Raw genomic sequence first — 23111 nt, 5'->3', positions numbered from 1 at the left:
GGGAGTGACGCCAGGACTGTCCACTGGGTAGCAGATTGTCCACTGGGTAGCAGGCCTGTCCACTGGGTAGCAGGCCTGTCCACTGGGTAGCAGGCCTGTCCACTGGGTAGCAGCCTGTCCACTGGGTAGCAGGCCTGTCCACTGGGTAGCAGCCTGTCCACTGGGTAGCAGCCTGTCCACTGGGTAGCAGCCTGTCCACTGGGTAGCAGACTGTCCACTGGGTAGCAGACTGTCCACTGGGTAGCAGGCCTTCCTGAGTCGCAGACTGTCCACTGGGTAGCAGACTGTCCACTGGGTAGCAGGCCTGTCCACTGGGTAGCAGGCCTGTCCACTGGGTAGCAGGCCTGTCCACTGGGTAGCAGACCTGTCCACTGGGTAGCAGACTGTCCACTGGGTAGCAGACTGTCCACTGGGTAGCAGGCCTGTCCACTGGGTAGCAGGCCTGTCCACTGGGTAGCAGGCCTGTCCACTGGGTAGCAGCCTGTCTACTGGGTAGCAGGCCTGTCCACTGGGTAGCAGGCCTGTCCACTGGGTAGCTGGCCTGTCCACTGGGTAGCAGGCCTGTCCACTGGGTAGCAGGCCTGTCCACTGGGTAGAAGACTGTCCACTGGGTAGCAAGCCTGTCCACTGGGTAGAAGACTGTCCACTGGGTAGCAGACTGTCCACTGGGTAGCAGGCCTTCCTGAGTCTTCTGGGAGGTTACTCCAAGAGGATGGTCCCAGCTGATGGAATTGAGGTGGAACAACCGTATGAAGGCCCCTTAAATGATGTGTCCTCAGCGGAAGTGCACCAGAGAGATATCCACGAAGCCTACAAGAGTTCTGATTGCGAAACTCCATTCCGTGTGGATGATGCTGTGACAGATACCTTGGTTGAAGATGCTTCGTCAGTGTGGTCTGTGTCAATCTACCAGGATTCTGATCAGTCGTCTGACAGTACTAGCGTTGAGTCTGTAACTGAAAGTGTGCTAGCTCCGAATATGCCGATCTGTAATACTCCCCATCCTGAGGTCAGACCACTGAGCAGGGTTAGTGCTGTCTGTGACATTCCTGCTAGGTTTTTGAGTGAGGGTGTTCGGACTAGACTAGGTAGACATATTAAGCCAGTGAATAGGCTAATAGGCTACAAACTATGTCTACACAGGAAATGAAACAGTTCCTAGTTTCTCAGTGATGGTAGGATATTGCCTACCTTTTCTTTTTTATATACATGTATATGTAGTAATCTAAGCGTGTCTTAGAATGATTTGTGGGTTTGTCTAATATATTTGGCAATTCATGTAACTTTGTGTGTAGTCCATCGGCATAAAATATTTATGGCATTTTTCATATACGGTTGAATAATGGATTAGCTACCCCTTGTTTTTCGTAATCCTTCGCGGGATAGCTTTTCAGCTGATCGACCATTTGTGGGTCTAGAATTAAGGGACTACACTGGGTTACTCTGTCGCCCTGCGGGTGTGAAATGGTTTTTTTCTTTCCTTGCTTTGTTACCTTCGAGGTAATGTGTTTTGTTTTGTGCCTATAATCTAGTGTAAAACAGTGGGGGTGAATGTAGCAGTGTGATGTTGTTCCCCTAGATTATGCACCAAGTTGCACACAAGGACCAATTCAAATAGGCCAGGTCAAGAGGGGAATGTTAATAATTTGATAATAATAATAATTCAGTGTGTTTATTCAATTACAGCTGCATAGCTGATTATTCTTTGGTGTACAAACACTTTTTATCAATATTGTACATACATGTGATTGTAAAAGTTTTGTATATTTTGGTTTCACCCATCGCGGGTTATCTGTATTTCCGTACCCCCATATTGTTCTCTTTTGCCTGACCTTCGGCATAGCAAGGTATGTTGTCCTTGGCTCCCAAATTGTTCAATATAAAACCGTGGTAATGTTACTCAATGTGCTGTTATGCAACCATAAGTTTGTTACAATGTGGACAAGATAAAAGATTTATGTTAACACGTTTCACCAAGCTCGCTAACTAGAGTATCTATTGAAATAACTTGTGAGTACTTGGGACAGTGTTGGAGTGAGTGTCCATGTGCTTGCGCAGATGCCTGAGAGCTATGACTGCGCCAAGGGCTAACATATTGTGTGTTGTCTCTTCGTGTGCAGGGCCTATAAAAATAATTGAACTAGCAGACCTCCAGTTGTGGCAGCGTCCTAATTAAAAGTACACAACGCAGAACGAACCACGCTACACACGCACCCCTGAGAGGCCACCGTGTTGAGGGTCAGCGTGTTGGATGTGTTGTTGCCTACCCTCACCACCTGGAAGCGTCCCGTCAGGAAGTCCAGGATCCAGTTGCAGAGGGAAATGTTCAGTCCCAGGGTCCTTAACTAAGTGACGAGCTTGGAGGGCACTATGGCTTTGAATGCTGAGATGTAGTCAATGAACAGTATTCTCACATACAGTGCATTCGGAAAGTATTCAGACCCCTTGACTTTTTCCCATTTCGTTACATTACAGCCTTATTCTAAAATTGATTGAATAGTTTTTTGCCCTCAATCTACACACAATACCCCATAATGAAAAAGCAAAAACTGGTTCATAGACATTTTTGCTAATTCACAAAAAAACTGAAATATCACATTTACAAAAGTATTCAGACCCTTTATTTAGTACTTTGCTGAAGCACCTTTGGCAGTGATTACAGCCTTGAGTCTTCATGGGTATGACACTACAAGCTTGGCACACCTGTATTTGGGGAGTTTCTCCCATTCTTCTCTGCAGGTCCTCTCAAACTCTGTCAGGTTGGATGGGGAGCTTCATTGCACAGCTATTTTCAGGTCTCTCCAGAGATTTTTGATCGGATTTAAGTCTGGGCTCTGGCTGGGCCACTCAAGGACATTCAGAGACATGTCCCGAAGCCACTCCTGCATTGTCTTGGATGTGTTCTTAGGGTCGCTGTCCTGTTGGAAGGTGAACCTTCGCCCCAGTCTGAGGTCCTAAATGCTCTGGAGCAGGTTTTCATCAAGTATCTCTCTGTACTTTGCTCCATTCATCTTTTCCTCAATCCTGACTAGTCTCCCAGTCCCTGCCGCTAAAAAACATCTCCACAGCATGATGCTACCATCACCATGCTTCACCATAGGGATGGTACCAGGTTTCCTCCAGACGTGACGCTTGACATTCAGGCCAAAGAGTTCAATCTTGGTTTCATCAGACCAGAGAATCTTGTTTCTCATGGTCTGAGAGTCTTCAGGTGACTTTTGGCAAACTCCAAGCAGTTTGTCATGTGCCTTTTACTGAGGAATGGCTTCCGTCTGGCCACTCTACCATAAAGGCCTCATTGGTGGAGTGCTGCAGAGATGGTTGTCCTTCTGGAAGCTTCTCCCATCTCCACAGAGGAACTCTAGAGCTTTGTCAGAGTGACCATCGGGTTCTTGGTCACCTCCCTGACCAAGGCCCTTCTCCCCAGATTGCTCAGTTTGGTCGGGCGGCCATCTCTATTTAAGAAAGATGGAGGCCACTGTGTTCTTGGGGACCTCCAATGCTGCAGACATTTTTTGGTACCTCGGATTGTGCCTCGGCAATCCTGTCCCGGAGCTCTACGGACAATTCCTTTAACCTTATTGCTTGATTTTTTTCTCTGACATGCACTGTCAACTGTGGACCTTTCCAAATTATGTCCAATCAATTTAATATACCCCAGGTGGACTCCAATCAAGTTGTAGAAACATCTCAAGGATGATCAATGGAAACAGGATGCATCTGAACTCAATTTCAAGTGTCATCGCAAAGGGTCTGAATACTTATGTAAATAAGGTATCTGTTTTTAATTTTTAATATATTTGCAAAAATGTCTAAAAACCTATTTTTGCTTTGTCATTATGAGGTATAGTGTATAGATTGCTTCAGATTTTTTAAATGTAATCCATTTTAGAATAAGGCTGTAACGTAACAAAATGTTGAAAAAGTCAAGGGGTCTGAATATTTTCCAAAGCCTCTGTAGGTGTTCCTCGTGTCCAGGTGGGAAAGGGCAGTGTGGAGTACAATAGAGATGTCATAATCTGTGGCTCTGTTGGGTCAGTAAACGAAATGGACTGGGTCCAGAGTGTCTGGGATGATGATGATGAGCCATGACCAGCCTTTCAAAGAATTTCATGGCTACAGATGTGAGTGCTACGGGGCGATAGTCATTTAGACAGGTTACCTTGGCGTTCTTGGGCACAGGGACTATGGTGGTGTCATGACTGGCCTGTTCGGGTCAGGTTAACGTTGACCACAAACAATTCTGCATAGATATCTCTCACACCCCACCAAAGGGGGGGGGGTAGAGAGGTAGGGGGTATTATGACACCTCACTCCCATGGTAAATCTTAAGGCAGCAGACAAAATCCTTTGTCCCCTCAGTGTAGAAGAATGGAATGTATGATGGCCCTATTGAGCACCAACCTCAGAACAGTAACATGCAATAAATGCACTTTGGGACATTATATTTCGTAAATCAAAATGGTGGTAATGACGATAGATGGAATATCAAAATGAATGTCGTTTTTGTTATGTTATTAAACATTCAATGACGACGTTATAATGAAAACATTGTAACTTGAAGAGTTTGTATAATATGTACCTCATGTTTGCATAGTGTATGGGGTGTGGAAAATGTCCAGATCAAAGAGAATGTTTTTGTAAAGATGAAATGTAAAGTTAGTTGTCTAAATTGAATCTGAGTAAAATCCAGACCTTGCCTCGTAACTAGTTATGCCCAGAGAACTTTCCATAAAGACAGACCTGAGGGTTTAAAACATGTGAGTTAAGAATTTACATATCAGACTAGATGGCTGTGCGCTGCAGCCAAGGTCGAGGATTAGTCGCATCCCCAAAATCCAACACGAGGTTGAAGAAGACAAAATAAAGGAGGAGATACCCCATCGGACACCTTCGACAAGTAATGACATCATTATATTCTGACCCAGTTCGGGGCAAGATCCGGGCTCTTCGCTGGCCATGGCAGAACACTGACATTCCGGTCGTGCAGGAAATCACGCACAGAACGAGCAGTATGTCTGGTGGCATTGTCATGCTGGAGGGTCATGTCAGGATGAGCCTGCAGGAAGGGTACCACATGAGGGAGGAGGATGTCTTCCCTGTAACCCACAGCGTTGAGATTGCTGCAATGACAACAAGCTCAGTCCGATGATGCTGTGACACACCGCCCCAGACCATGACGGACCCTCCACCTCCAAATCGATCCCGTTCCAGAGTACAGGCCTCGGTGTAACGCTCATTCCTTCAATGATAAACGCAAATCTGACCATCAGCCATGGTGAGGCAAAACTGCGACTCGTCAGAGAAGAGCACTTTTTGCCAGTCCTGAATGATCCAGCGACGGTGGGTTTGTGCCCATAGGCGACGATGTTGCCGGTGATGTCCGGTGAGGACCTGCCTTAAAGGCCTACAAGCCCTCAGTCCAGCCTCTCTCAGCCTATTGCGGACAGTCTGAGCACTGATGGAGGGATTGTGCGTTCCTGGTGTAACTCGGGCAGTTGTTGTTGCCATCCTGTACCTGTCCCTCAGGTGTGTTTGGATGTACCGATCCTGTGAAGGTGTTGTTCCACGTGGTCTGTCACTGCGAGGACAATCAGCTGTCCGTCCTGTCTCCCTGAAGGGCTGTCTTAGGCGTCTCACAGTACGGACATTGCAATTTATGGCCAAATCTGCAGTCCTCATGCCTCCTTGCAGATGAGCAGGGACCCTGAGCATCTTTCTTTTTTTTTTTTTTTCAGAGTCAGTAGAAAGGCCTCTTTAGTGTCCTAAGTTTTCCTAACCTTAACTGCCTACCGTCTGTAGGAGCTCAAGACTTCAGTAAAACACCTACACTTCTCTCTCACTCACTCAACTCTGAATAGAGAGAAAGTTGAGTGAGCCAAAGCCAAAACCCATTTCAGAGCCACTATAAAGTCCTGAGGGGAACTCTGCATGCTCTGTCCGGCTATATTTCCTCTCCGTTTCCTCATTCCTCAGAGTCTGGCTGACGAATGGGAATTGTAAAAGCCATATTTAAACACAGAAACAGTTTGGTTCGCTCTGAGAGTTTAACAGACACACTTGTGTTGTTTTCTGCAGCTCTGAATGACTGACTGACATCCAGGGGGAAACACCACTGCCCCATGGGCCCTTGACAGAGAAGAGAATCTGGAGGAGAGGACACACACTCCTAACACTGCTAAAACACCCTACACACCCCTAAAGGTTCATACAAGCTCCACTCTGTTGACCTACATGCATGTCTGGGATGATGGTGTTGATGTGAGCCATGACCAGCCTTTCAAACCCTCTCTGCATCATTAAGCAGCATCGCAGCCCAGATGTTAAGGCTACTGAGGTACTGTAGACATCTCTCTGGTGATTAGATGGTAATTATAAAAGTATGATCATACCCTACACAGGTCACTGAAGTGTGTGTGTGTGTGTGTGTGTGTGAATGAATGATAGAGCTATTGAGGATCTAATGACTAGAACATAGGGATTAGACAGCCTACTATGGGGTGGTGATGTGTCCATGTGTCAAAGTCTCAACATGGGTCTGTTCTGACTGTGAGGCGATGGAATGGTGGTGCAGAACTCTATCAGTGGACACACACAGTGCACACACACACACACAGCATGTGGGGAAGTGTGACAGAGTTTCTAGATCTTTGCTAATGCATGAAATGCGCTGCATTAGCATCCCTCTGGTGAGACTCTCTCTCGCACACATATACACATATACACACACACATACACACATACACGCACATCAGTCTACATTTCTGAGGAACTGACATTCAAGTAGGCACATTTTTCTTAATTTGGCTATTTATATTGAGTGAAGAGAAGAAGAGCCTCAATTAGTCGTGGTATGGATTCTAAATCAAATCAAATCAAATGTTATTGGTCACGTACACATGGTTAGCAGATGTTATTGCAAGTGTAGTGAAATGCTTGTGCTTCTAGTTCCGACAGTGCAGCAATATCTAACAAGTAATCTAACAATACCGCAACAACTACCTAGTACACACAAATCTATGTAAAGGAATGGAATAAGAATATATACATGTACATATAAATATATGGATGAGCAATGACAGAGAGGCATAGGCAAGATGCAATAGATGGTATAAAATACAGTATGGACAGTATATACAAGGTGTCCAAAGTGTTCCACGGGGATGCTGGCCCATGTGGACTCCACAGTTGTGTCAAGTTGGCTGGATGTCCTTTGGGTGGTGGACCATTCTAGATACACATAGGAAACAGTTGAGCGTATAAAAACAGGCAGTATTGCAGTTCTTGACACAAACCGGTGCACCTGGCACCTACTACTAAACCCCGTTCAAAAGGCACTTAAAACCTTTGTCTTGCCCATTCACCATCTGAATGGCACACATACACAATCACTGTCTCAGTTGTCTCAAGGTTTATGAATCCTTCTTTAACCTGTCTCCTTCCCTCCATCTACGCTGATTGAAGTGGATTTAACAAGTGACATCAATAAGGGATCATAGAGTTCACCTGGATTCACCTGGTCAGTCTATGTCATGGAAATCATTCTTAATGTTTTGTACACTCAGTGTATACACATACTGTGTGTGTGCGTGCGTGTGTGCGTGTGTGCATGCGTGCGTGTGTGCGTGCACGAGTCTGTCTGGGAGGTCTTATATAACAGGAGGCAAACAGCAGAAGTGCATTATCTCTACATGTCTGCAGATACGGGACCTAATCTCAGAAGTACATACCTGCCACTGTACGTCACCTCTACACACACACACACACTCTCAACAGAATGTTTGAAGTTAAAACATCTGTCTTACACACCAGTAGTGAAAGCGTCAGTCCTTGTTAAATCAACATACACCTCCACACACATAAACAACTAGCCGACAAATTCATTCACCCTCTCACACGCACCCACACCCCGACACACACAAACACACAGTCCCTCCCTCACCACGTCTATGATCTGCAGCAGAGTCATTCCCAGCTCCACCAGAAGAGGAGAGGAGTCGTTGATCACTGGTCTCTCCAGGCGGTTGTAGTTGGCCATCAGCTCCTTGTACAGTCTGCGCTGGTGCTCCCCCTGTAGGGACCCTGGGGAACAACAAGGGAACCAGTGAGAGTTCATGTTAGTTAATAAAATGTCTATTCTACAGTTTCTCAGTTGGCTGGGTGGGGAGGGGGAGGGTCAGTGGCGATTAGGATGATGTGTTTGCTGGACCAGCTTTCATCCCTTGACTCTTCTCCTCTCTCTTCCCTCTGTCCCACTGATCCCATTAAGAGCCATCTCTGGAGAGGAGAGGAGAGGAGAGGAGAGGAGAGGAGAGGAGAGGAGAGGAGAGGAGAGGAGAGGAGAGAGGAGAGGAGAGGAGAGGAGAGGAGAGGAGAGGAGAGGAGAGGAGAGGAGAGGAGAGGAGAGGAGAGGAGAGGAGAGGAGAGGAGAGGAGAGGAGAGGAGAGGAGAGCTAAACTACCTGCAGCACTGGTCAGTTAAGGACAATGGTCATTAAAACACACAGGCTGTTCATTAACTGATCCTAAAAGGGAGTTTGTTCAGAACGATGGCTAAACAGATGCATGGCCTAAATGTGTTCTCCATGAGAGAGAAATTAATACATAACCGAAATGTGCAGACAGAGTTCACAAGAGAACACTCCAGTCCTAGACACACTGTTCTGGGTTGGTTCATAGACAACTGTATAGATAAGAGGCAAGCAGTTGTAGTCTACAGTACACGTTGGCTTTGGGTTCACACCTCTCGCCCCATTGCACAGCCAACACCAGGAAGGGCAGACTGTGGAAGACACGCACAGACAGTCACATATGCATAAAAGAGAGAGAAATCATGGAGCGAAAGGAGAGAGAGACAGTGAGAGAAATGTAGGGAGAGTGTCTCTGTCCCAGCGTGTTGGTGATGAGGTCCATTGGGGCCATAGTGAGGTTACAGCAGGACAGGACACTATTGGGAGTTCAGAGCGAGAAAGAGAGAGAAGTCGTGTCTACACTTGATACTTACATGTGACTTCTGCTATCAGAATAGGAAGATCGCATTGAAAAGACGGGTTTAGACGCACAAAAGTGGCTTTGTGGTCTGATTGTGTTCGGATCTGTCTGACCACTTCAGGAGCTGGTCAGGGATGCATTGTGTGTAGATTTCTCCTCAGTCTGGACACAATCAGGCTACCAAAAGCATATAGAGTGGGCGACGTCATCAGCGCTCCTCCCACAAGTCTCCACAAAAATTGTGTTTTGGGACCGAGGCACCTTTTCATTATAACGAGGAAATACGTTCCTAGCGTGTGAGGAACGTGTTTGCTGGACTCCTAAATGCTAACCAGCTAGCTAATATGCTAACCCATTTTCAATCCCTTTAGCGTTGCTTGCTAGCTAACAGAGGTTAGCCGGCTAGTTAGCTACAGTAGTTAGCTACTGCCATCGGTTGCTGTATCATATTTAGCCTATTCCACCGTTTGTAGAATGGATACCGGCATTTGAATATAGCGTGGGAAAAGGGAATCCGGACACACTGTGGACACATTTAAATGTAGGTGTAGATGCATGACGAGATCAGAACTCCATGATCAGAACACTAACGCTACATGAACCTGTCAGGTCTAGACACGGCCAGAGAGGGGGAGAGAAACCTGAGCACCGCAGCACACTGACACTTACCCATTTCTTCATACAGTAGCGTACTGAAACATCTATATACTATATCCATACACCCATACTTCATATATATACACCTGTATAGGCACACCTTCTGTACAACACCCATGTTACACACAGCCTTTGATAACAGTGGTTTAAATAGCTATCTATAGTACACGTCAATACTTACAACTTGTGCATTGATATAACTATTAGCAATTCAGCACCTGCTGTATAAGGCACAGCCCTGTGGGTTCTGAAAACATGTTGAGATTATGCAATCCACATACTGCACATCCATATTTGTCCGTAATGCACATCATCGCATCTGTAGGTCTCCTGCATAATACGCAGCTTGGCAGAAACATCCCCCCCCCCTTGCTCTCACCCTCTCTAATGTTTTATTCCTCTCTGATATATCAAGATGACATTCCTCTGGGACAGTCACCTTGTCATGGTGAGGGGGCTTTTGTAGCTTAATGCCAGTGGGAGGTAACTCCAGGCAGGTCTAACTAGTGGTGTAAAGCACCCAAGTAAAAAATATATTTAAAGTACTACTTAAGTAGTTTTTTTTTTGTATCTGTACTTTACTATTTATATTTTTGCCAACTTTTACTTCACTACATTCCTTGAGAAAATAATTTACTTTTTACTCCATACATTTTCCCTGACACCCAAAAGTGCTCGTTACATTTTGACAGAAACAGTCAAATTCATAAGGAATTTGAAATGATTTATACTTCTACTTTTGATACTTAAGTGTATTCTATAAATTCCAATTACTTTTAAAATGATTGTGTTACACAGCTGCAGGGAGGATTGCAGCAGGTTCCTTGGCAGACAAAGAGAAATCCACATCTGCTTGGTTCAGATTGGAGTCACAAACACAGATTCGCAGAACACACACACACTCATATTCCTCCATGTCCCCAATCTCATGATATTCATAGCTTCTCTAATGAAGAAATGATCTCTTTGGTCTCAGTGTCTGTCACACACACTCACACACAAGAGGAGAGTCAAATGCCACATCCTTTTTTTCCTCTTACTAACCAAGGAGTCGATAGGCCTCCGCTAACTGCTCTCTTCCGCCTCCGGGAAGGTGTGGTGGGGAGGAGTGTGCTAAGAGATAGTGTCTCTGTCTCTCGTTATATTTCTCTGTTTCTATCTCTTTGTGAGACCATCTTCTAACAGTGATTGGTTATTCTTTTCATTGTTAGGCTACATCTGTCCTTCCTACAGCTGTGTGCTACATTCGACTGAGGGTGTCACGAATCTATTCTTAATAATGCCCTAATAATTCTAGCAACAACAAATAAAATGATTGAGTAAAGCTGTTTATTGAAAATACATTTTGTAATTGAAGCAATGTTAATTTTTAGCCAGTAATTTTAGCGTTGATCATGAAAATATACTAAATGTATCCGTTTGTGGTCAAACGACCTTTCATCTGGTTTTGGTGCCAAACTTCTGTTTACGTCTCCACTAGGTTATTCTTCCATTCGAGCATTTGTCGATTAAAAGTGACTATAAATCACTATGAAAGGGACCATGTTTAAGAATTAAAATGCTTAAGTTAAAGGGGAGTTTCACCCTGGCTCTGCCACGGCATATAGTCATTACTATATTAACAACATTATGTTTAATCATAAATATCAACATTACCCAAACCACAAGCTTACAATTAGCACATTTTCATTTCACTGGTAGAATCAGGCAGTGTCCCTGTGTATTCGTCTGCTCATAGTGAACCACTAAGTCCGGCATTCATAGTAAATCCTGATACCACCCTGCTAGGTAGATTGGGTGTGCCCACAAACATTTTTATTTTTAATATTTGTATTTATTTATAATTATTTTTATTTATTTTTGTTATTTATATATTATTATTTATTTTATTTTTTAAACCCCTCCACGACCCCCCTTCTTCGGAGGACAAATATCTTTTCGTTTTTGTACAGCTTTTCTGCTACACATTTTACATATACATTTTGCATACATGGTACTTTTATATAAAGCAGTCACATAACAATAATATATTACCAAACAAACTCTTTAATCCCACCCCTCAGCCACTCTCAGCCCATCCCACCTATCACCATAGACCTCAGCGCTTTAATCCTGTCACGTTCTGACCATCGTTCATATGTGTTTTCCTTGTTTTAGTGTTGGTCAGACTCTTCCAGATCCGCCAGTCAACCAGACTCTTCCAGATCCGCCAGACTCTTCCAGATCCGCCAGATCCGCCAGACTCTTCCAGATCCGCCAGACTCTTCCAGATCCGCCAGATCCGCCAGACCCGCCAGACTCTTCCAGATCCGCCAGATCCGCCAGACTCTTCCAGATCCGCCAGATCCGCCAGACTCTTCCAGATCCGCCAGACTCTTCCAGATCCGCCAGATCCGCCAGACTCTTCCAGATCCGCCAGACTCTTCCAGATCCGCCAGTCAACCAGACTCTTCCAGATCCGCCAGTCAACCAGACTCTTCCAGATCCGCCAGTCAACCAGACTCTTCCAGATCCGCCAGTCAACCAGACTCTTCCAGATCCGCCAGTCAACCAGACTCTTCCAGATCCGCCAGTCAACCAGACTCTTCCAGATCCGCCAGTCAACCAGACTCTTCCAGATCCGCCAGTCAACCAGACTCTTCCAGATCCGCCAGTCAACCAGACTCTTCCAGATCCGCCAGTCAACCAGACTCTTCCAGATCCGCCAGTCAACCAGACTCTTCCAGTGCCGCCAGTCTGCCCAGCGCCGCCAGTGCCGCCAGTCTGCCCAGCGCCGTCAGTGCCGCCTGTCTGCCCAGCGCCGTCAGTGCCGCCAGTCTGCCCAGCGCCGCTAGTCTGCCCAGCGCCGCTAGTCTGCCCAGCGCCGCCAGTGCCGCCAGTCTGCCCAGTGCCGCCAGTCTGTCCAGCGGCGCAAGTGCCGCCAGTCAGCCAGGATCCGCCAGTCAGCCAGGATCCGCCAGTCTGCCAGGATTCGCCATTCAGCCAGGATTCGCCATTCAGCCAGGATCTGCCATTCAGCCAGGATTTGCCAGTCAGCCAGGATCTGCCAGTCAGCCAGGATCTGCCAGTCAGCCAGGATCTGCCAGGATCTGCCAGTCAGCCAGGATCTGCCAGTCAGCCAGGATCTGCCAGTCAGCCAGGATCTGCCAGTCAGCCAGGATCTGCCGGAACCACCAGCTAGCCAAGATCTGCTAGATCCATCAACCTGCCGGAGCTTCCTTTCAGTCCTGAACTTCTTCTCAGTCCTGGGCTTCCTCTCAGTCCTGAGCTTCCTCTTGAGCTTCCCCTCAGTCCTGAGCTTCCCCTCAGTCCCGAGCTACCCCTCAGTCCTGAGCTGCCCCTCAGTCCAGTGGGGTCCGTTGTTAGGTTTCCTAGGCCAAGGTTAGCGGCGAGGGTCGCCACTCAAAGGACGCTAAGGAGGTGGACTAAAACAATTATGGAGTGGGGTCCACGTCCAGCGCCAGAGCCGCCACCGCGGACAGATGCCCACCCAGACCCTCCACTATAGGTTTAGGTTGTGCGTTCAGAGTCCGCACCGGGGGGGGGTGGTACTGTCACGTTCTGACCATCGTTCATATGCGTTTTCCTTGTTTTAGTGTTGGTCAGTGTCAAATATTTTTCAATTGTGCTGTGATGTTTTACATAATTCTTTTATCTTTCTAAACGTATCCACAGATTGTGAACTAAAGATGAAAACCTTCCCTATGAGTATTATTATATTATTTATTGACTGACTATGGCTTTCCAAATCGCCCAACAGTGCTATTTGTAAGGTTCATTTTAAGTGAATGTGATTTTTTAACCATTGCTGAACCTGTGACCAGAAACAAGCTATAGTGGCAATACCAGAATAAATCATCTATTGATTCTGTCTCTTCACAGCAAAAATCTACAGAGCTGAAATTGTTGTATGCCCCATATATATATATATATATAGCATTCTGTTGGGTGCAAGAAGTTCATATAATAATTTAAATTGAAAAACTCTTTGAATCAAGTGTCGTTTTTTGTACCAGTTCATAAACCACGTGGGAGTGCCCAGAAACTTGGTTCATGGCGGTTTACTTCAAACGACCAACACACTAATCTCAGAACTTCTCTAAGCATTTTTTTTTACATTTGTTTTTCACTAAAGTTTGTCATTATGCCCATACGGTGTTCTGTCTGGCTGTGCTAATTACAAACAAGCGCGTAAATGAGTCATCTGTCACCGTTCTACCCACCAGAGATTTACCCAGGTGCTGCCAGTGGTTTGCGGCTATCAAGAATGATGCTTACGGTGACCAACGATTAGCAGAGGGATTTTCAGGCTTGAACGGATGGGGAACCCATTTAGACGACGACAGCTGAGAAGTGATGCGATACCATCGTTTTCTCCCTTCACAACAAAATGGAAGATCCTCGATTAGAGGTACGCATCACTGTCAATTCATTTTGCCATTGCCATGGTAGTCACTGCTAGACTGGTAGCTTCCATCAGCATAATAAACATGTTTGTCTGTTCGTTCTCTCTTTGACTAATGTTCCCTAACATAAGCTAGCTAACATTAGTAAATAAGAGTATATCAATGTGGTAGCCATCTACTCCACCCTTGTCTGGGAAAAAAAACAGAATTGTCAATATATCTAACTCACTCTCTGTGTGTCACACCCTGACCTTAGAGCTTTTTATGTCTCTATTTTGGTTTGGTCAGGGTGTGATTTGGCTGGGCATTCTATGTTATTTTTCTATATTTTGTATTTCTTTGTTTTGGCCGGGTGTGGTTCTCAATCAGGGACAGCTGTCTATTGTTGTCGCCGATTGGGAACCATACTTAGGTAGCTTTGTCCCCACATGGTTTTTGTGGGTAGTTCATTTCTGTTTAGTGTTTTGCACCTTACAGGACTGTTTCGGTTATTCTCTTGTTTATTTTTGTTATAGTGTTCGGTTTTAATAAAACAAGCATGAACACTTACCACGCTGCGCTTTGGTCCAATGATTCCTCTTCTTCAGATTTTTTTTTAACCTTTATTTTACTAGGCAAGTCAGTTAAGAACAAATTCTTATTTTCAATGATGGCCTAGGAACAGTGGGTTAACTGCATGTTCAGGGGCAGAACGACAGATTTTGTACCTTGTCAGCTCAGGGGTTTGAACTTACAACCTTCCAGTTACTAGTCCAACACTCTAACCACTAGGCTACCATGCCGCCCCAGATGACGAATACCGTGACAGTGTGTGTTGGTAGTAATTATGAATGTGTATAAATTGTATAAGGTTGATTAGTAGGTTCTCAGCTGGCTAGCAATCTTGCTGCCAATTTAGTGACGCCAACTAGCCAACAGCAAGCTAACAATATTAAAATGTCTATGTTAGGTGTGCTAAACTAGCCAGTCTAATAGAGATCAATACAATTAGTGGGGTGGTTAAATTGTGTATTGTTGAGTGTTTTGTTGTAGGTGGTACATAATCTGATTCCACCAGCATGTGTTTCCAACCCCAAGGTAAATTGGGAAAAATATTTGCAAGCTGACAGCTAAGATAGCTCAATTTACAGTAAGCATGGCATAAAATGTGAATTGGGTACTGTTTGTATGGGTTTGTGTCATCGGGTTACAGGTGGTTAGATGTAGCCTGAGGACCACAGAGAACCTTCCAGAACATGAAATTGATTTAGTCTACCCCTTTTATCTTTTGACCCTTTTCTCTTTGTAAATCTCAGGTTATCTAGAGTGCTTCCACAGCCCCTGCTGAAAAATACCCCAAAGCGGCGGCATTTTGGGTACACGAGCATGAGGAAGGGGACAACCCTTGTGATTTATAGAGCACAACAAGATTGTGGGACAAAAACCAGCAAGGGACACTGAAAGGTATAAAATCAAGACGACAACAGTAATGACACAACCACCTCGTTATTTTTCTCTGCAGATTCTCAAAACATAATACAAAGACACGTCTACAACATATTACAACGACACGCCTACAACATGTGACGACTGTTGCTCATCGAATGATTAAAAGTTTCTAATTGCGTGATTAACTGAATCAAGCAATTATTAACTCCTTAACCTGGGGCACCATGGGAAAATTAGTTTTGAGTTTCTATTTCCAAATGAACTCAAAGAATATCAGAATATCTATTTTACAGCAGCCGCTAATTAATCAGTTACCTCTACAGAACGTCGCATAATCCGGGTATCTGCACGGACCCGGGTCTCACCAATGAGTTCGTACCACACCAATCTTAGTTGAGTATTTATTTACTAGAAAGCTAAAATGATGATAAAAGATACACATACACAAAAACACATTCTAGGCTATTGAGTAGAACTTAGTATAACGGGCCAACACACTATGGCGCATGTTACCGAAAATGGGGATTTAAAAGAGAGCGAAAAAGAGAAAGTACATGAGAGAAATATACATTTGGGTGAATTTGCCAGCTATGCTTACTCTAACCCTAGCCTTGCCCTAAACTCCCACTCTCATGGGTCAGAATATAATGATGTAATTACGTGTGGAAGGTCTCCGTGGATTCCCCGCATGGACCGTTCAGGCTGCTCATTCTCCGGCGCAACTCTGGTTGTCCTCACGATGTCAGTGTCCTTTTGGCTTAGGGGTCTGTTCCCTCGCCCTTGCTCTGGAAGGGGTCTTCTGAGGACAGACAGCTCTGTAGCTCAGAGCTCACAGATACCACGATTCAATGGGAGTGGAGGCTAGGTGGTCTGGCTTGAATTCACCCGCTTAGACACAGCTACTCATCAGTAGCATGGGTAGAAAAATATTTATTTGTCTTCAAACTTGTTTTGGGTTCGTTGACTTTTCTAGACCTCGGCTGCAGCTTGGGTCACTTAGTCTGATATGTTAATTCTTCACTCACAGGTTTTATACCCTCGGGTCAGAAGTGGGCGTAACCGCCTTTAGGGCAATTCTCTGGGCGTACCAAGTTAAGAGGCAAGGTCTAGATTTTACTCAAATCCAATTTTAAACAAATAACTTCACATTTCATCTTTACCAAAACATTCTCTTTGATTTGGACATTTTCCATACAACGTACAATGTATAAACATCAAACATATACTGGGAAAACTCTTAACGTTACAATGTTTTCGTATTAACGTCATCTATTAACCTTTAAAAACAAAACGACATACATTTTCATATTCCATCTATCGTCATCATCACCATTGTGGCTGACGGAAACCATTGTTCCAAAGTCCCTTTATTTCATGTTTAATGTTATGAGGCTGGTTCTCCATAGTAACAGGACAAAGGAATTTGTCTGTGGCCTAAGATTTACCATGGGTGTGAGGGGACATAAAACCCCCACATCTTCAGACCCCTAGATCTCTCCTCCTCTATTGGGGTTGAGAGATAATCTGATCTGATCAGGACAGTCATGACAATAGGCACTGTTTGGTGAAGCACAGAGAATTTTCAGCCGACCTTAGCTTGGCGATGCGGTCTTCATCCTTGATTCGCGGAAACAGGAGTCTCAAAATGTCTGTGTCCAGTTGCAGGGGGTCCATTTGAATTTACAAAATGCTCCGTTATAAAAAATAAATACTTTTCTGCTCATTGAAGTAATTCAACAGTGTGCGCCACCATCTTTTCTATTTCAAGTCTTCTGTCATTGATCGAGACAGGTGAGTGTCCACCCCAAAGTGCCGCATGGCATGACCAGTGCTTAATTTCAGCCAGATCCTGCCGGAACAGGATCCGGCACCTCTCAGATTTGACTTTGTTTGTTCTGGCATCCGGTACCTCTCGAGGCATGAGTTATTAATTATTTAACTGTTTGCACTGTAGACATTCTAATCATAGCGATCAGTATTAAATCAAGTTGCCCCCTCGTTATTTTTCCCGCCCCCCAGAAAGACCATCATGTAAAAACGTGCTGATCTTTCTCTGTAATAATCCTATCCTGCCAAACTGATTCCACCAGCTCTTATATTTGTACATAGAGGTTATGGGGAGGGCCAGTGGGGTAAGTACCTGATCCTGACACAGGTATTGGTAGTGGTGGTCAGCTAGTGAAGAGGTCCCTACATAATCACGTCACATAGAGTCGTCTCCCTACTGAATTTGAATCATGGGAAAGCCAAATAAAAAATGGATAAGAAAAGGCAATCAAGTTTGACATTTTTTAAGTACAAAAATCCAGAGGAAGATGGTGAATCGAACCCAGAACGAGCCAAGGAAATGTCAGTGCTGGAGTAGAGGGGTGAGCGGCAAACTGTTCCTGATGGCAATACTAATCCCACCAGTTCAGCATCACCACCAGCAGCTCCACAAGCTAGCAGGCCTCCTAGTGAGTCAGACTCAGTGGGAGAGGGAGACGGGGACCTGGGGGAGGGGGGCAGTGCATCCACCGACAAAGTGCTCGGAGAAGGTGCAATTTGCAGTTCAAGAACAAGCAAACGTATAAGCCCTGGCTGGTCATGCATAATTCAAAGTTGGGCTGTACAAAATGCAAAAAGGTAGGGAGCTTGGGTCTAAAAATGAGGGAATAAACGAGCAAAAGAGTGGGTGGAATGTACAGTAAATTAACATCCTATGCATCAGATGTAAAAACAACAACAAGGTGGCTAAACATCACAGCCACAAGCAATCGCCATCACACTGCACACTGCCCTATCCCATCTGGACAAAATGAATATCTATGTAAGAATGCTGTTCGTTGACTACAGCTCAGCATTCAACACCATAGTACCCTCCAAGCTCATCAGCAAGCGGGAGGCCATGGGTCTCAACCCCGCCCTGTGCAATTGGGTCCTGGACGTTCTGACGGGCCGCCCCCAGGTGGTGAAGGTAGGAAACAACATCTCCACTTCGCTGACCCTCAACACTAGGGCCAAAAGGGTGCATGCTCAGCCCCCTCCTGTACTCCCTGTTCACCCACGACTGCGTGGCCATGCATGCCTCCAACACAATCATCAATGTTTCAGACGACAACAGTAGTGGGCCTGATTACCAACAATGAAGAGACAGCAGACTGAAATGGTCCATAGACAGAACCCTGACAAACTTTTACAGATGCACAATCGAGAGCATCCGATCGGGCTGTATCACAGCCTGGTACGGCAGCTGCACCGCCCTCAACCGTAAGGCTCTCCAGAGGATGGAGGAGTCTGCACAACGCATCACCGGGACAAACGACCTGCCCTCCATGACACCTACAGCACTCAATGTCACAGAAAAGACTAAAAAGTTCAAGGACAACAACCACCCGAGCCACTGATTGTTCACACCGCTTACCATCCAGAAGGAGAGGTCAGTACAGGTGCATCAAAGCCGGGACCTTACATTACTCATATCACATGTATATACTGTATTTTATACCATATATTGCACCTTCGCCATCGCTCATCCATATACCTACATGTACATATTCTCATTCACCCCTTTAGATTTGTGTATTAGGCACAGTTGAAGTTGGAAGTTTACATACATCTTAGCCAAATACATTTAAACGCAGTTTCACAATTCCTGACATTTAATCCTACTAAAAATTCCCTGTCAAGGTCTTGAGATGTTGCTTCAAAATATCCATATAATTTTCCTCCCTCATGATGCCATCTATTTTGTGAAGTGCACCAGTCCCTCCTGTAGCAAAGCTCCCCCACAACATGATGCTGCCACCCCCATGCTTCCCGGTTGGGATGGTGTTCTTCGGCTTGCAAGCCACCCCCTTTTTCCTTCAAACATAACGATGGTCATTATGGCCAAACAGTTCTATTTTTGTTTCACATCAGACCATAGGACATTTCTCCAAAAAGTATAATATTTGTCCCCATGTGCAGATGCAAACCGTAGTCTGGCTTTTTTATGGCTGTTTTGGAGCAGTGGCTTCTTCCTTGCTGAGCGGCCTTTCAGGTTATGTCGATATAGGACTCGTTTTACTGTGGATATAGATACTTTTGTACCCGTTTCCTCCAGCATCTTCACAAGGTCCTTTGCTGTTGTTCTGGGATTGAGTTGCTTCTACACCTGCATTGCTTGCTGTTTGGGGTTTTAGGCTGGGTTTCTTTACAGCACTTTGTGACATCAGCTGATATAAGAAGGGCTTTATAAATACATTTGATTGATTTGCACTTTTTGCACCAAAGTACGTTCATCTCTAGGAGACAGAACACATCTCCTTCCTGAGCAGTATGATGGCTGCGTGGTCCCATGGTGTTTATACTTGTGTACTATTGTTTGTACAGATGAACGTGGTACCTTCAGGCATTTGGAAATTGCTCCCAAGGATGAACCAGACTTGTGGAAGTCTACAATTTTTATTCTGAGGTCTTCACTGATTTATTTAGATTTTCCCATGATGTCAAGCAAAGAGGCACTGAGTTTGAAGGTAGGCCTTGAAATACATCCACAGGTACACCTCCAATTGACTCAAATGATGTCAATTAGCCTATCAGAAGCTTCTAAAGCCATGACATAATTTTCTGGAATTTTACAAGCTGTTTAACCTTTCTAGCGCAGCGGAACCCCTCGACAACATTCCGCTGAAAAGGCAGCGCGCGAAATTCTAAAATATTTTTTAGAAATATGTAACTTTCACACATAAATAAGTCCAATACAGCAAGTCCAAAACATCTCGTGTCTGATTTCAAAAATGCTTTACAGCTAAAGCATAACATATGATTATGTTATGTCATAGCCAAGTTGAAAAAACACAGCCATTTTTCCAGCCAAAGATAGGAGTCACAAAAAGCAGAAATATAGATCAAATGAATCACTAAACTTTGATGATCTTCATCAGATGACACTCATTGGACATCATGTTACACAATACATGTATGTTTTGTTTGATAATACTCATAATAAACATTGACAACAGATACAAGTGTTATTCACAGAATTAAAGATCGACTTCTCCTTAATGCAACCACTGTGTCAGATTTCGACAGAACTTTACGGAAAAAGCATAATCTGAGAACAACGCTCAGAACCCAAAACAGCCAGAGGAATACCCGCCATTTTGGAATCAACAAAGTTAGAAACAACACCATAAATATTCACTTACCTTTGATGATCTTCATCAGAAGGCACTCCCAGGAATCCCAGTTTGACAATAAATGACTGATTTGTTCCATAAAGTTCCATCATTTATGTCCAAATAGCCACTTGTTGTTAGCGTGTTCAGCGCAGTAATCCATCTTCATGAGGAGCAGGCACTTCATCCAGACAAAAACTCAAAAAGTTCCATTAGGGTGCTTTAAAAACAAGTCAAATGATGTATGGAATAAATCTTTAGGATGTGTTTAACATAAAACATCAATAATGTTCCAACCAGAGGATTCCTTTGTCTTCAGAAAAGCACTGGAACGAGAGGTAACTCTGTCAGGAGCGTGCGTCATGAGACCAAGGCACTCTGCCAGACCACTGACTCAATGAGCCCCTCCTTTACAGTAGAATCCTCATTCAAGTTTCTAAATACCGTTGACATCTAGTGGAAGCTGTAGGAAGTACAACTTCATCCATATCTCAATGTGTATTTGGTAGGCCAAGCTTTGAAAAACTACAAACCTCAGATGTCCCACTTCCTGCTTGGATTTTTCTCAGGTTTTCACCTGCCATATGAGTTCTGTTATACACACAGACATCATTGTGTGTGTTTTCTATCCAATACTACTAATTATATGCATATATTAGCATCTGGGACAGAGTAGGAGGCAGTCCACTCTGGGCACGCTATTCATCCAAAAGTGAAAATGCTGCCCCCTATCCCAAAAAAGTTAAAGGCACTGTCAACTTAGTGTATGTAAACTTCTAACCCACTGGAATTGTGATATAATTCACTGTAAGTGAAATAAGGTTTGTAAACAACTGTTGGAAAAATGACTTGTGTCATGCACACAGAATATGTCCTACCCGACTTGCCAAAACTATAGTTTGTTAACAAGAAATTTGTGGAGTGGTTGAAAAATGAGTTTTAATGACTCCAACCTAAGTGTATGTAAACTTCCGACTTCAACTGTATTTGTTGGGGAATTGTTAGATTACTTGTTAGATATTACTGCACTGTCGGAACTAGAAGCACAAGCATTTCGCTACACTAACATCTGCTAACCATGTGTATGTGAGAAATAAAATGTGATTTTAATTTGAAGTTGACTCTCAGGAGTTAAACGGACTTGACATGGGGAGAGTCATTGTGGGAGGTTTTGAAAACGAAGGTAGGACATTTTCTGTTACTTTACCTTCACAGCACAGAACAAGTTTGTAATCTGAATATATGCTTCACATTATCACATAGGCAGGAGGCCTATATATTCTCATATGTGTGTTCTGCTGTAGCCTACATTTGAAGTTCTATTCAGATATTGTTCTACTGCTACATTGAGGTCTTGAAAATGATATGAAATCCGGGTCTGGTAAGCCCCACAGCTGAGTATGTGTGCATATGGAGGGTGGTCTGCAGTGTCGTCTAAAAATGTTGCTGTACGTTGATGTCTAGAAAATTAATTAGCACCTTGGAGGGTGCTGTCCGTTTCACCACCTTAAATATTAGGCAACTTGGCTGCTACGTTGTGTTTGACTCTTTTTTCTCAATGTGTTCCGGTACCTCAGAGCTCCCCCGGATAACCCCTCTAGCGCTCACCATGGTGTTCCAGGATCTCCCGATTTACAAATTAAGCACTGGGCATGATGACAGACACCTGTCTCAATCAATGAGAGTAAATAACTTTCTCAGCTAGCTAGCCACTGTATTTGTCATCTTTTATTTTTTAATTTTCAAAGAAATTAATTATTTCACCTTTATTTAACCAGGTAGGCCGTTTGACAAGAAGTTCTAATTTACAACTGCGACCTGGCCAAGATAAAGCAAAGCAGTGCGACACAAACAGAGTTACACGTGTAATAAACAAACATACAGTCAATAGCACAATAGAAAAATCTATATAAAGTGTGTTCAAACGAGGTAAGAGTAGGGAGGTAAGGCAATAAATAGGCCATAGTGGCGAAGTAATTACAATTTAGCAATCTGCCCTCTTGGTGCTGGCATCGGCTGTAGCTGAGCTTCTACCGTTAGCAAAATCCAACTCTTTGTTTTGAGTCCTCTTCTCTACAACTGAAAACAAACCCAGATTTCCCAGGGTGATGATGACAATAGCCCATTGAATGACATTAGCTCTAGGATAATGTCCCAACAACACTTTAGAAATGTCAATAATAAAATAAAATATAAAATATAGCCAGAGTCAAAATATCACAAATATATAATATCAAATACCATAGGAAATGTGTTATACAAACACTTATCAATTGATTGAAAGTGGACTGACAGGTGGACATTGTAAATAGATGGATATCGAGTAAAGAAATTACATGAATATTTCTCTCCATCCTTGGCCCTGATTGGTTAGAAAAAAGGCAGGGCCCTGTGAGAGGGGAAATGAGCGGTCCCATACAGACAGTGTGAGAAAGATGTAAAAGGAGAGATTCATTAGCGATACTGTAGGTGAGTGTGAAAGAGAGAAA

General features: G+C 44.2%; 1 protein-coding gene across 2 annotated transcripts in view; it reads right to left on the bottom strand.

The window, feature by feature from the left end:
- LOC112256242 (neuronal acetylcholine receptor subunit alpha-7-like) overlaps window positions 1-23111 on the bottom strand; it is a 70434-nt gene that overhangs the window by 34661 nt on the left and 12662 nt on the right. For both annotated transcript variants that reach the window (XM_042325692.1, XM_042325691.1), the window contains exon 3: window positions 7943-8082. In XM_042325692.1, the coding sequence (XP_042181626.1) occupies window positions 7943-8082 (140 nt within the window). The remainder of the gene's footprint in view (window positions 1-7942; window positions 8083-23111) is intronic.

Source organism: Oncorhynchus tshawytscha, linkage group LG08, assembly GCF_018296145.1.
Source record: "Oncorhynchus tshawytscha isolate Ot180627B linkage group LG08, Otsh_v2.0, whole genome shotgun sequence".
Classification (NCBI taxonomy): Eukaryota; Metazoa; Chordata; class Actinopteri; order Salmoniformes; family Salmonidae; genus Oncorhynchus; species Oncorhynchus tshawytscha.
Note: the sequence above shows the minus strand (reverse complement) of the source record. Positions and strands in the feature narration are given on the sequence as shown.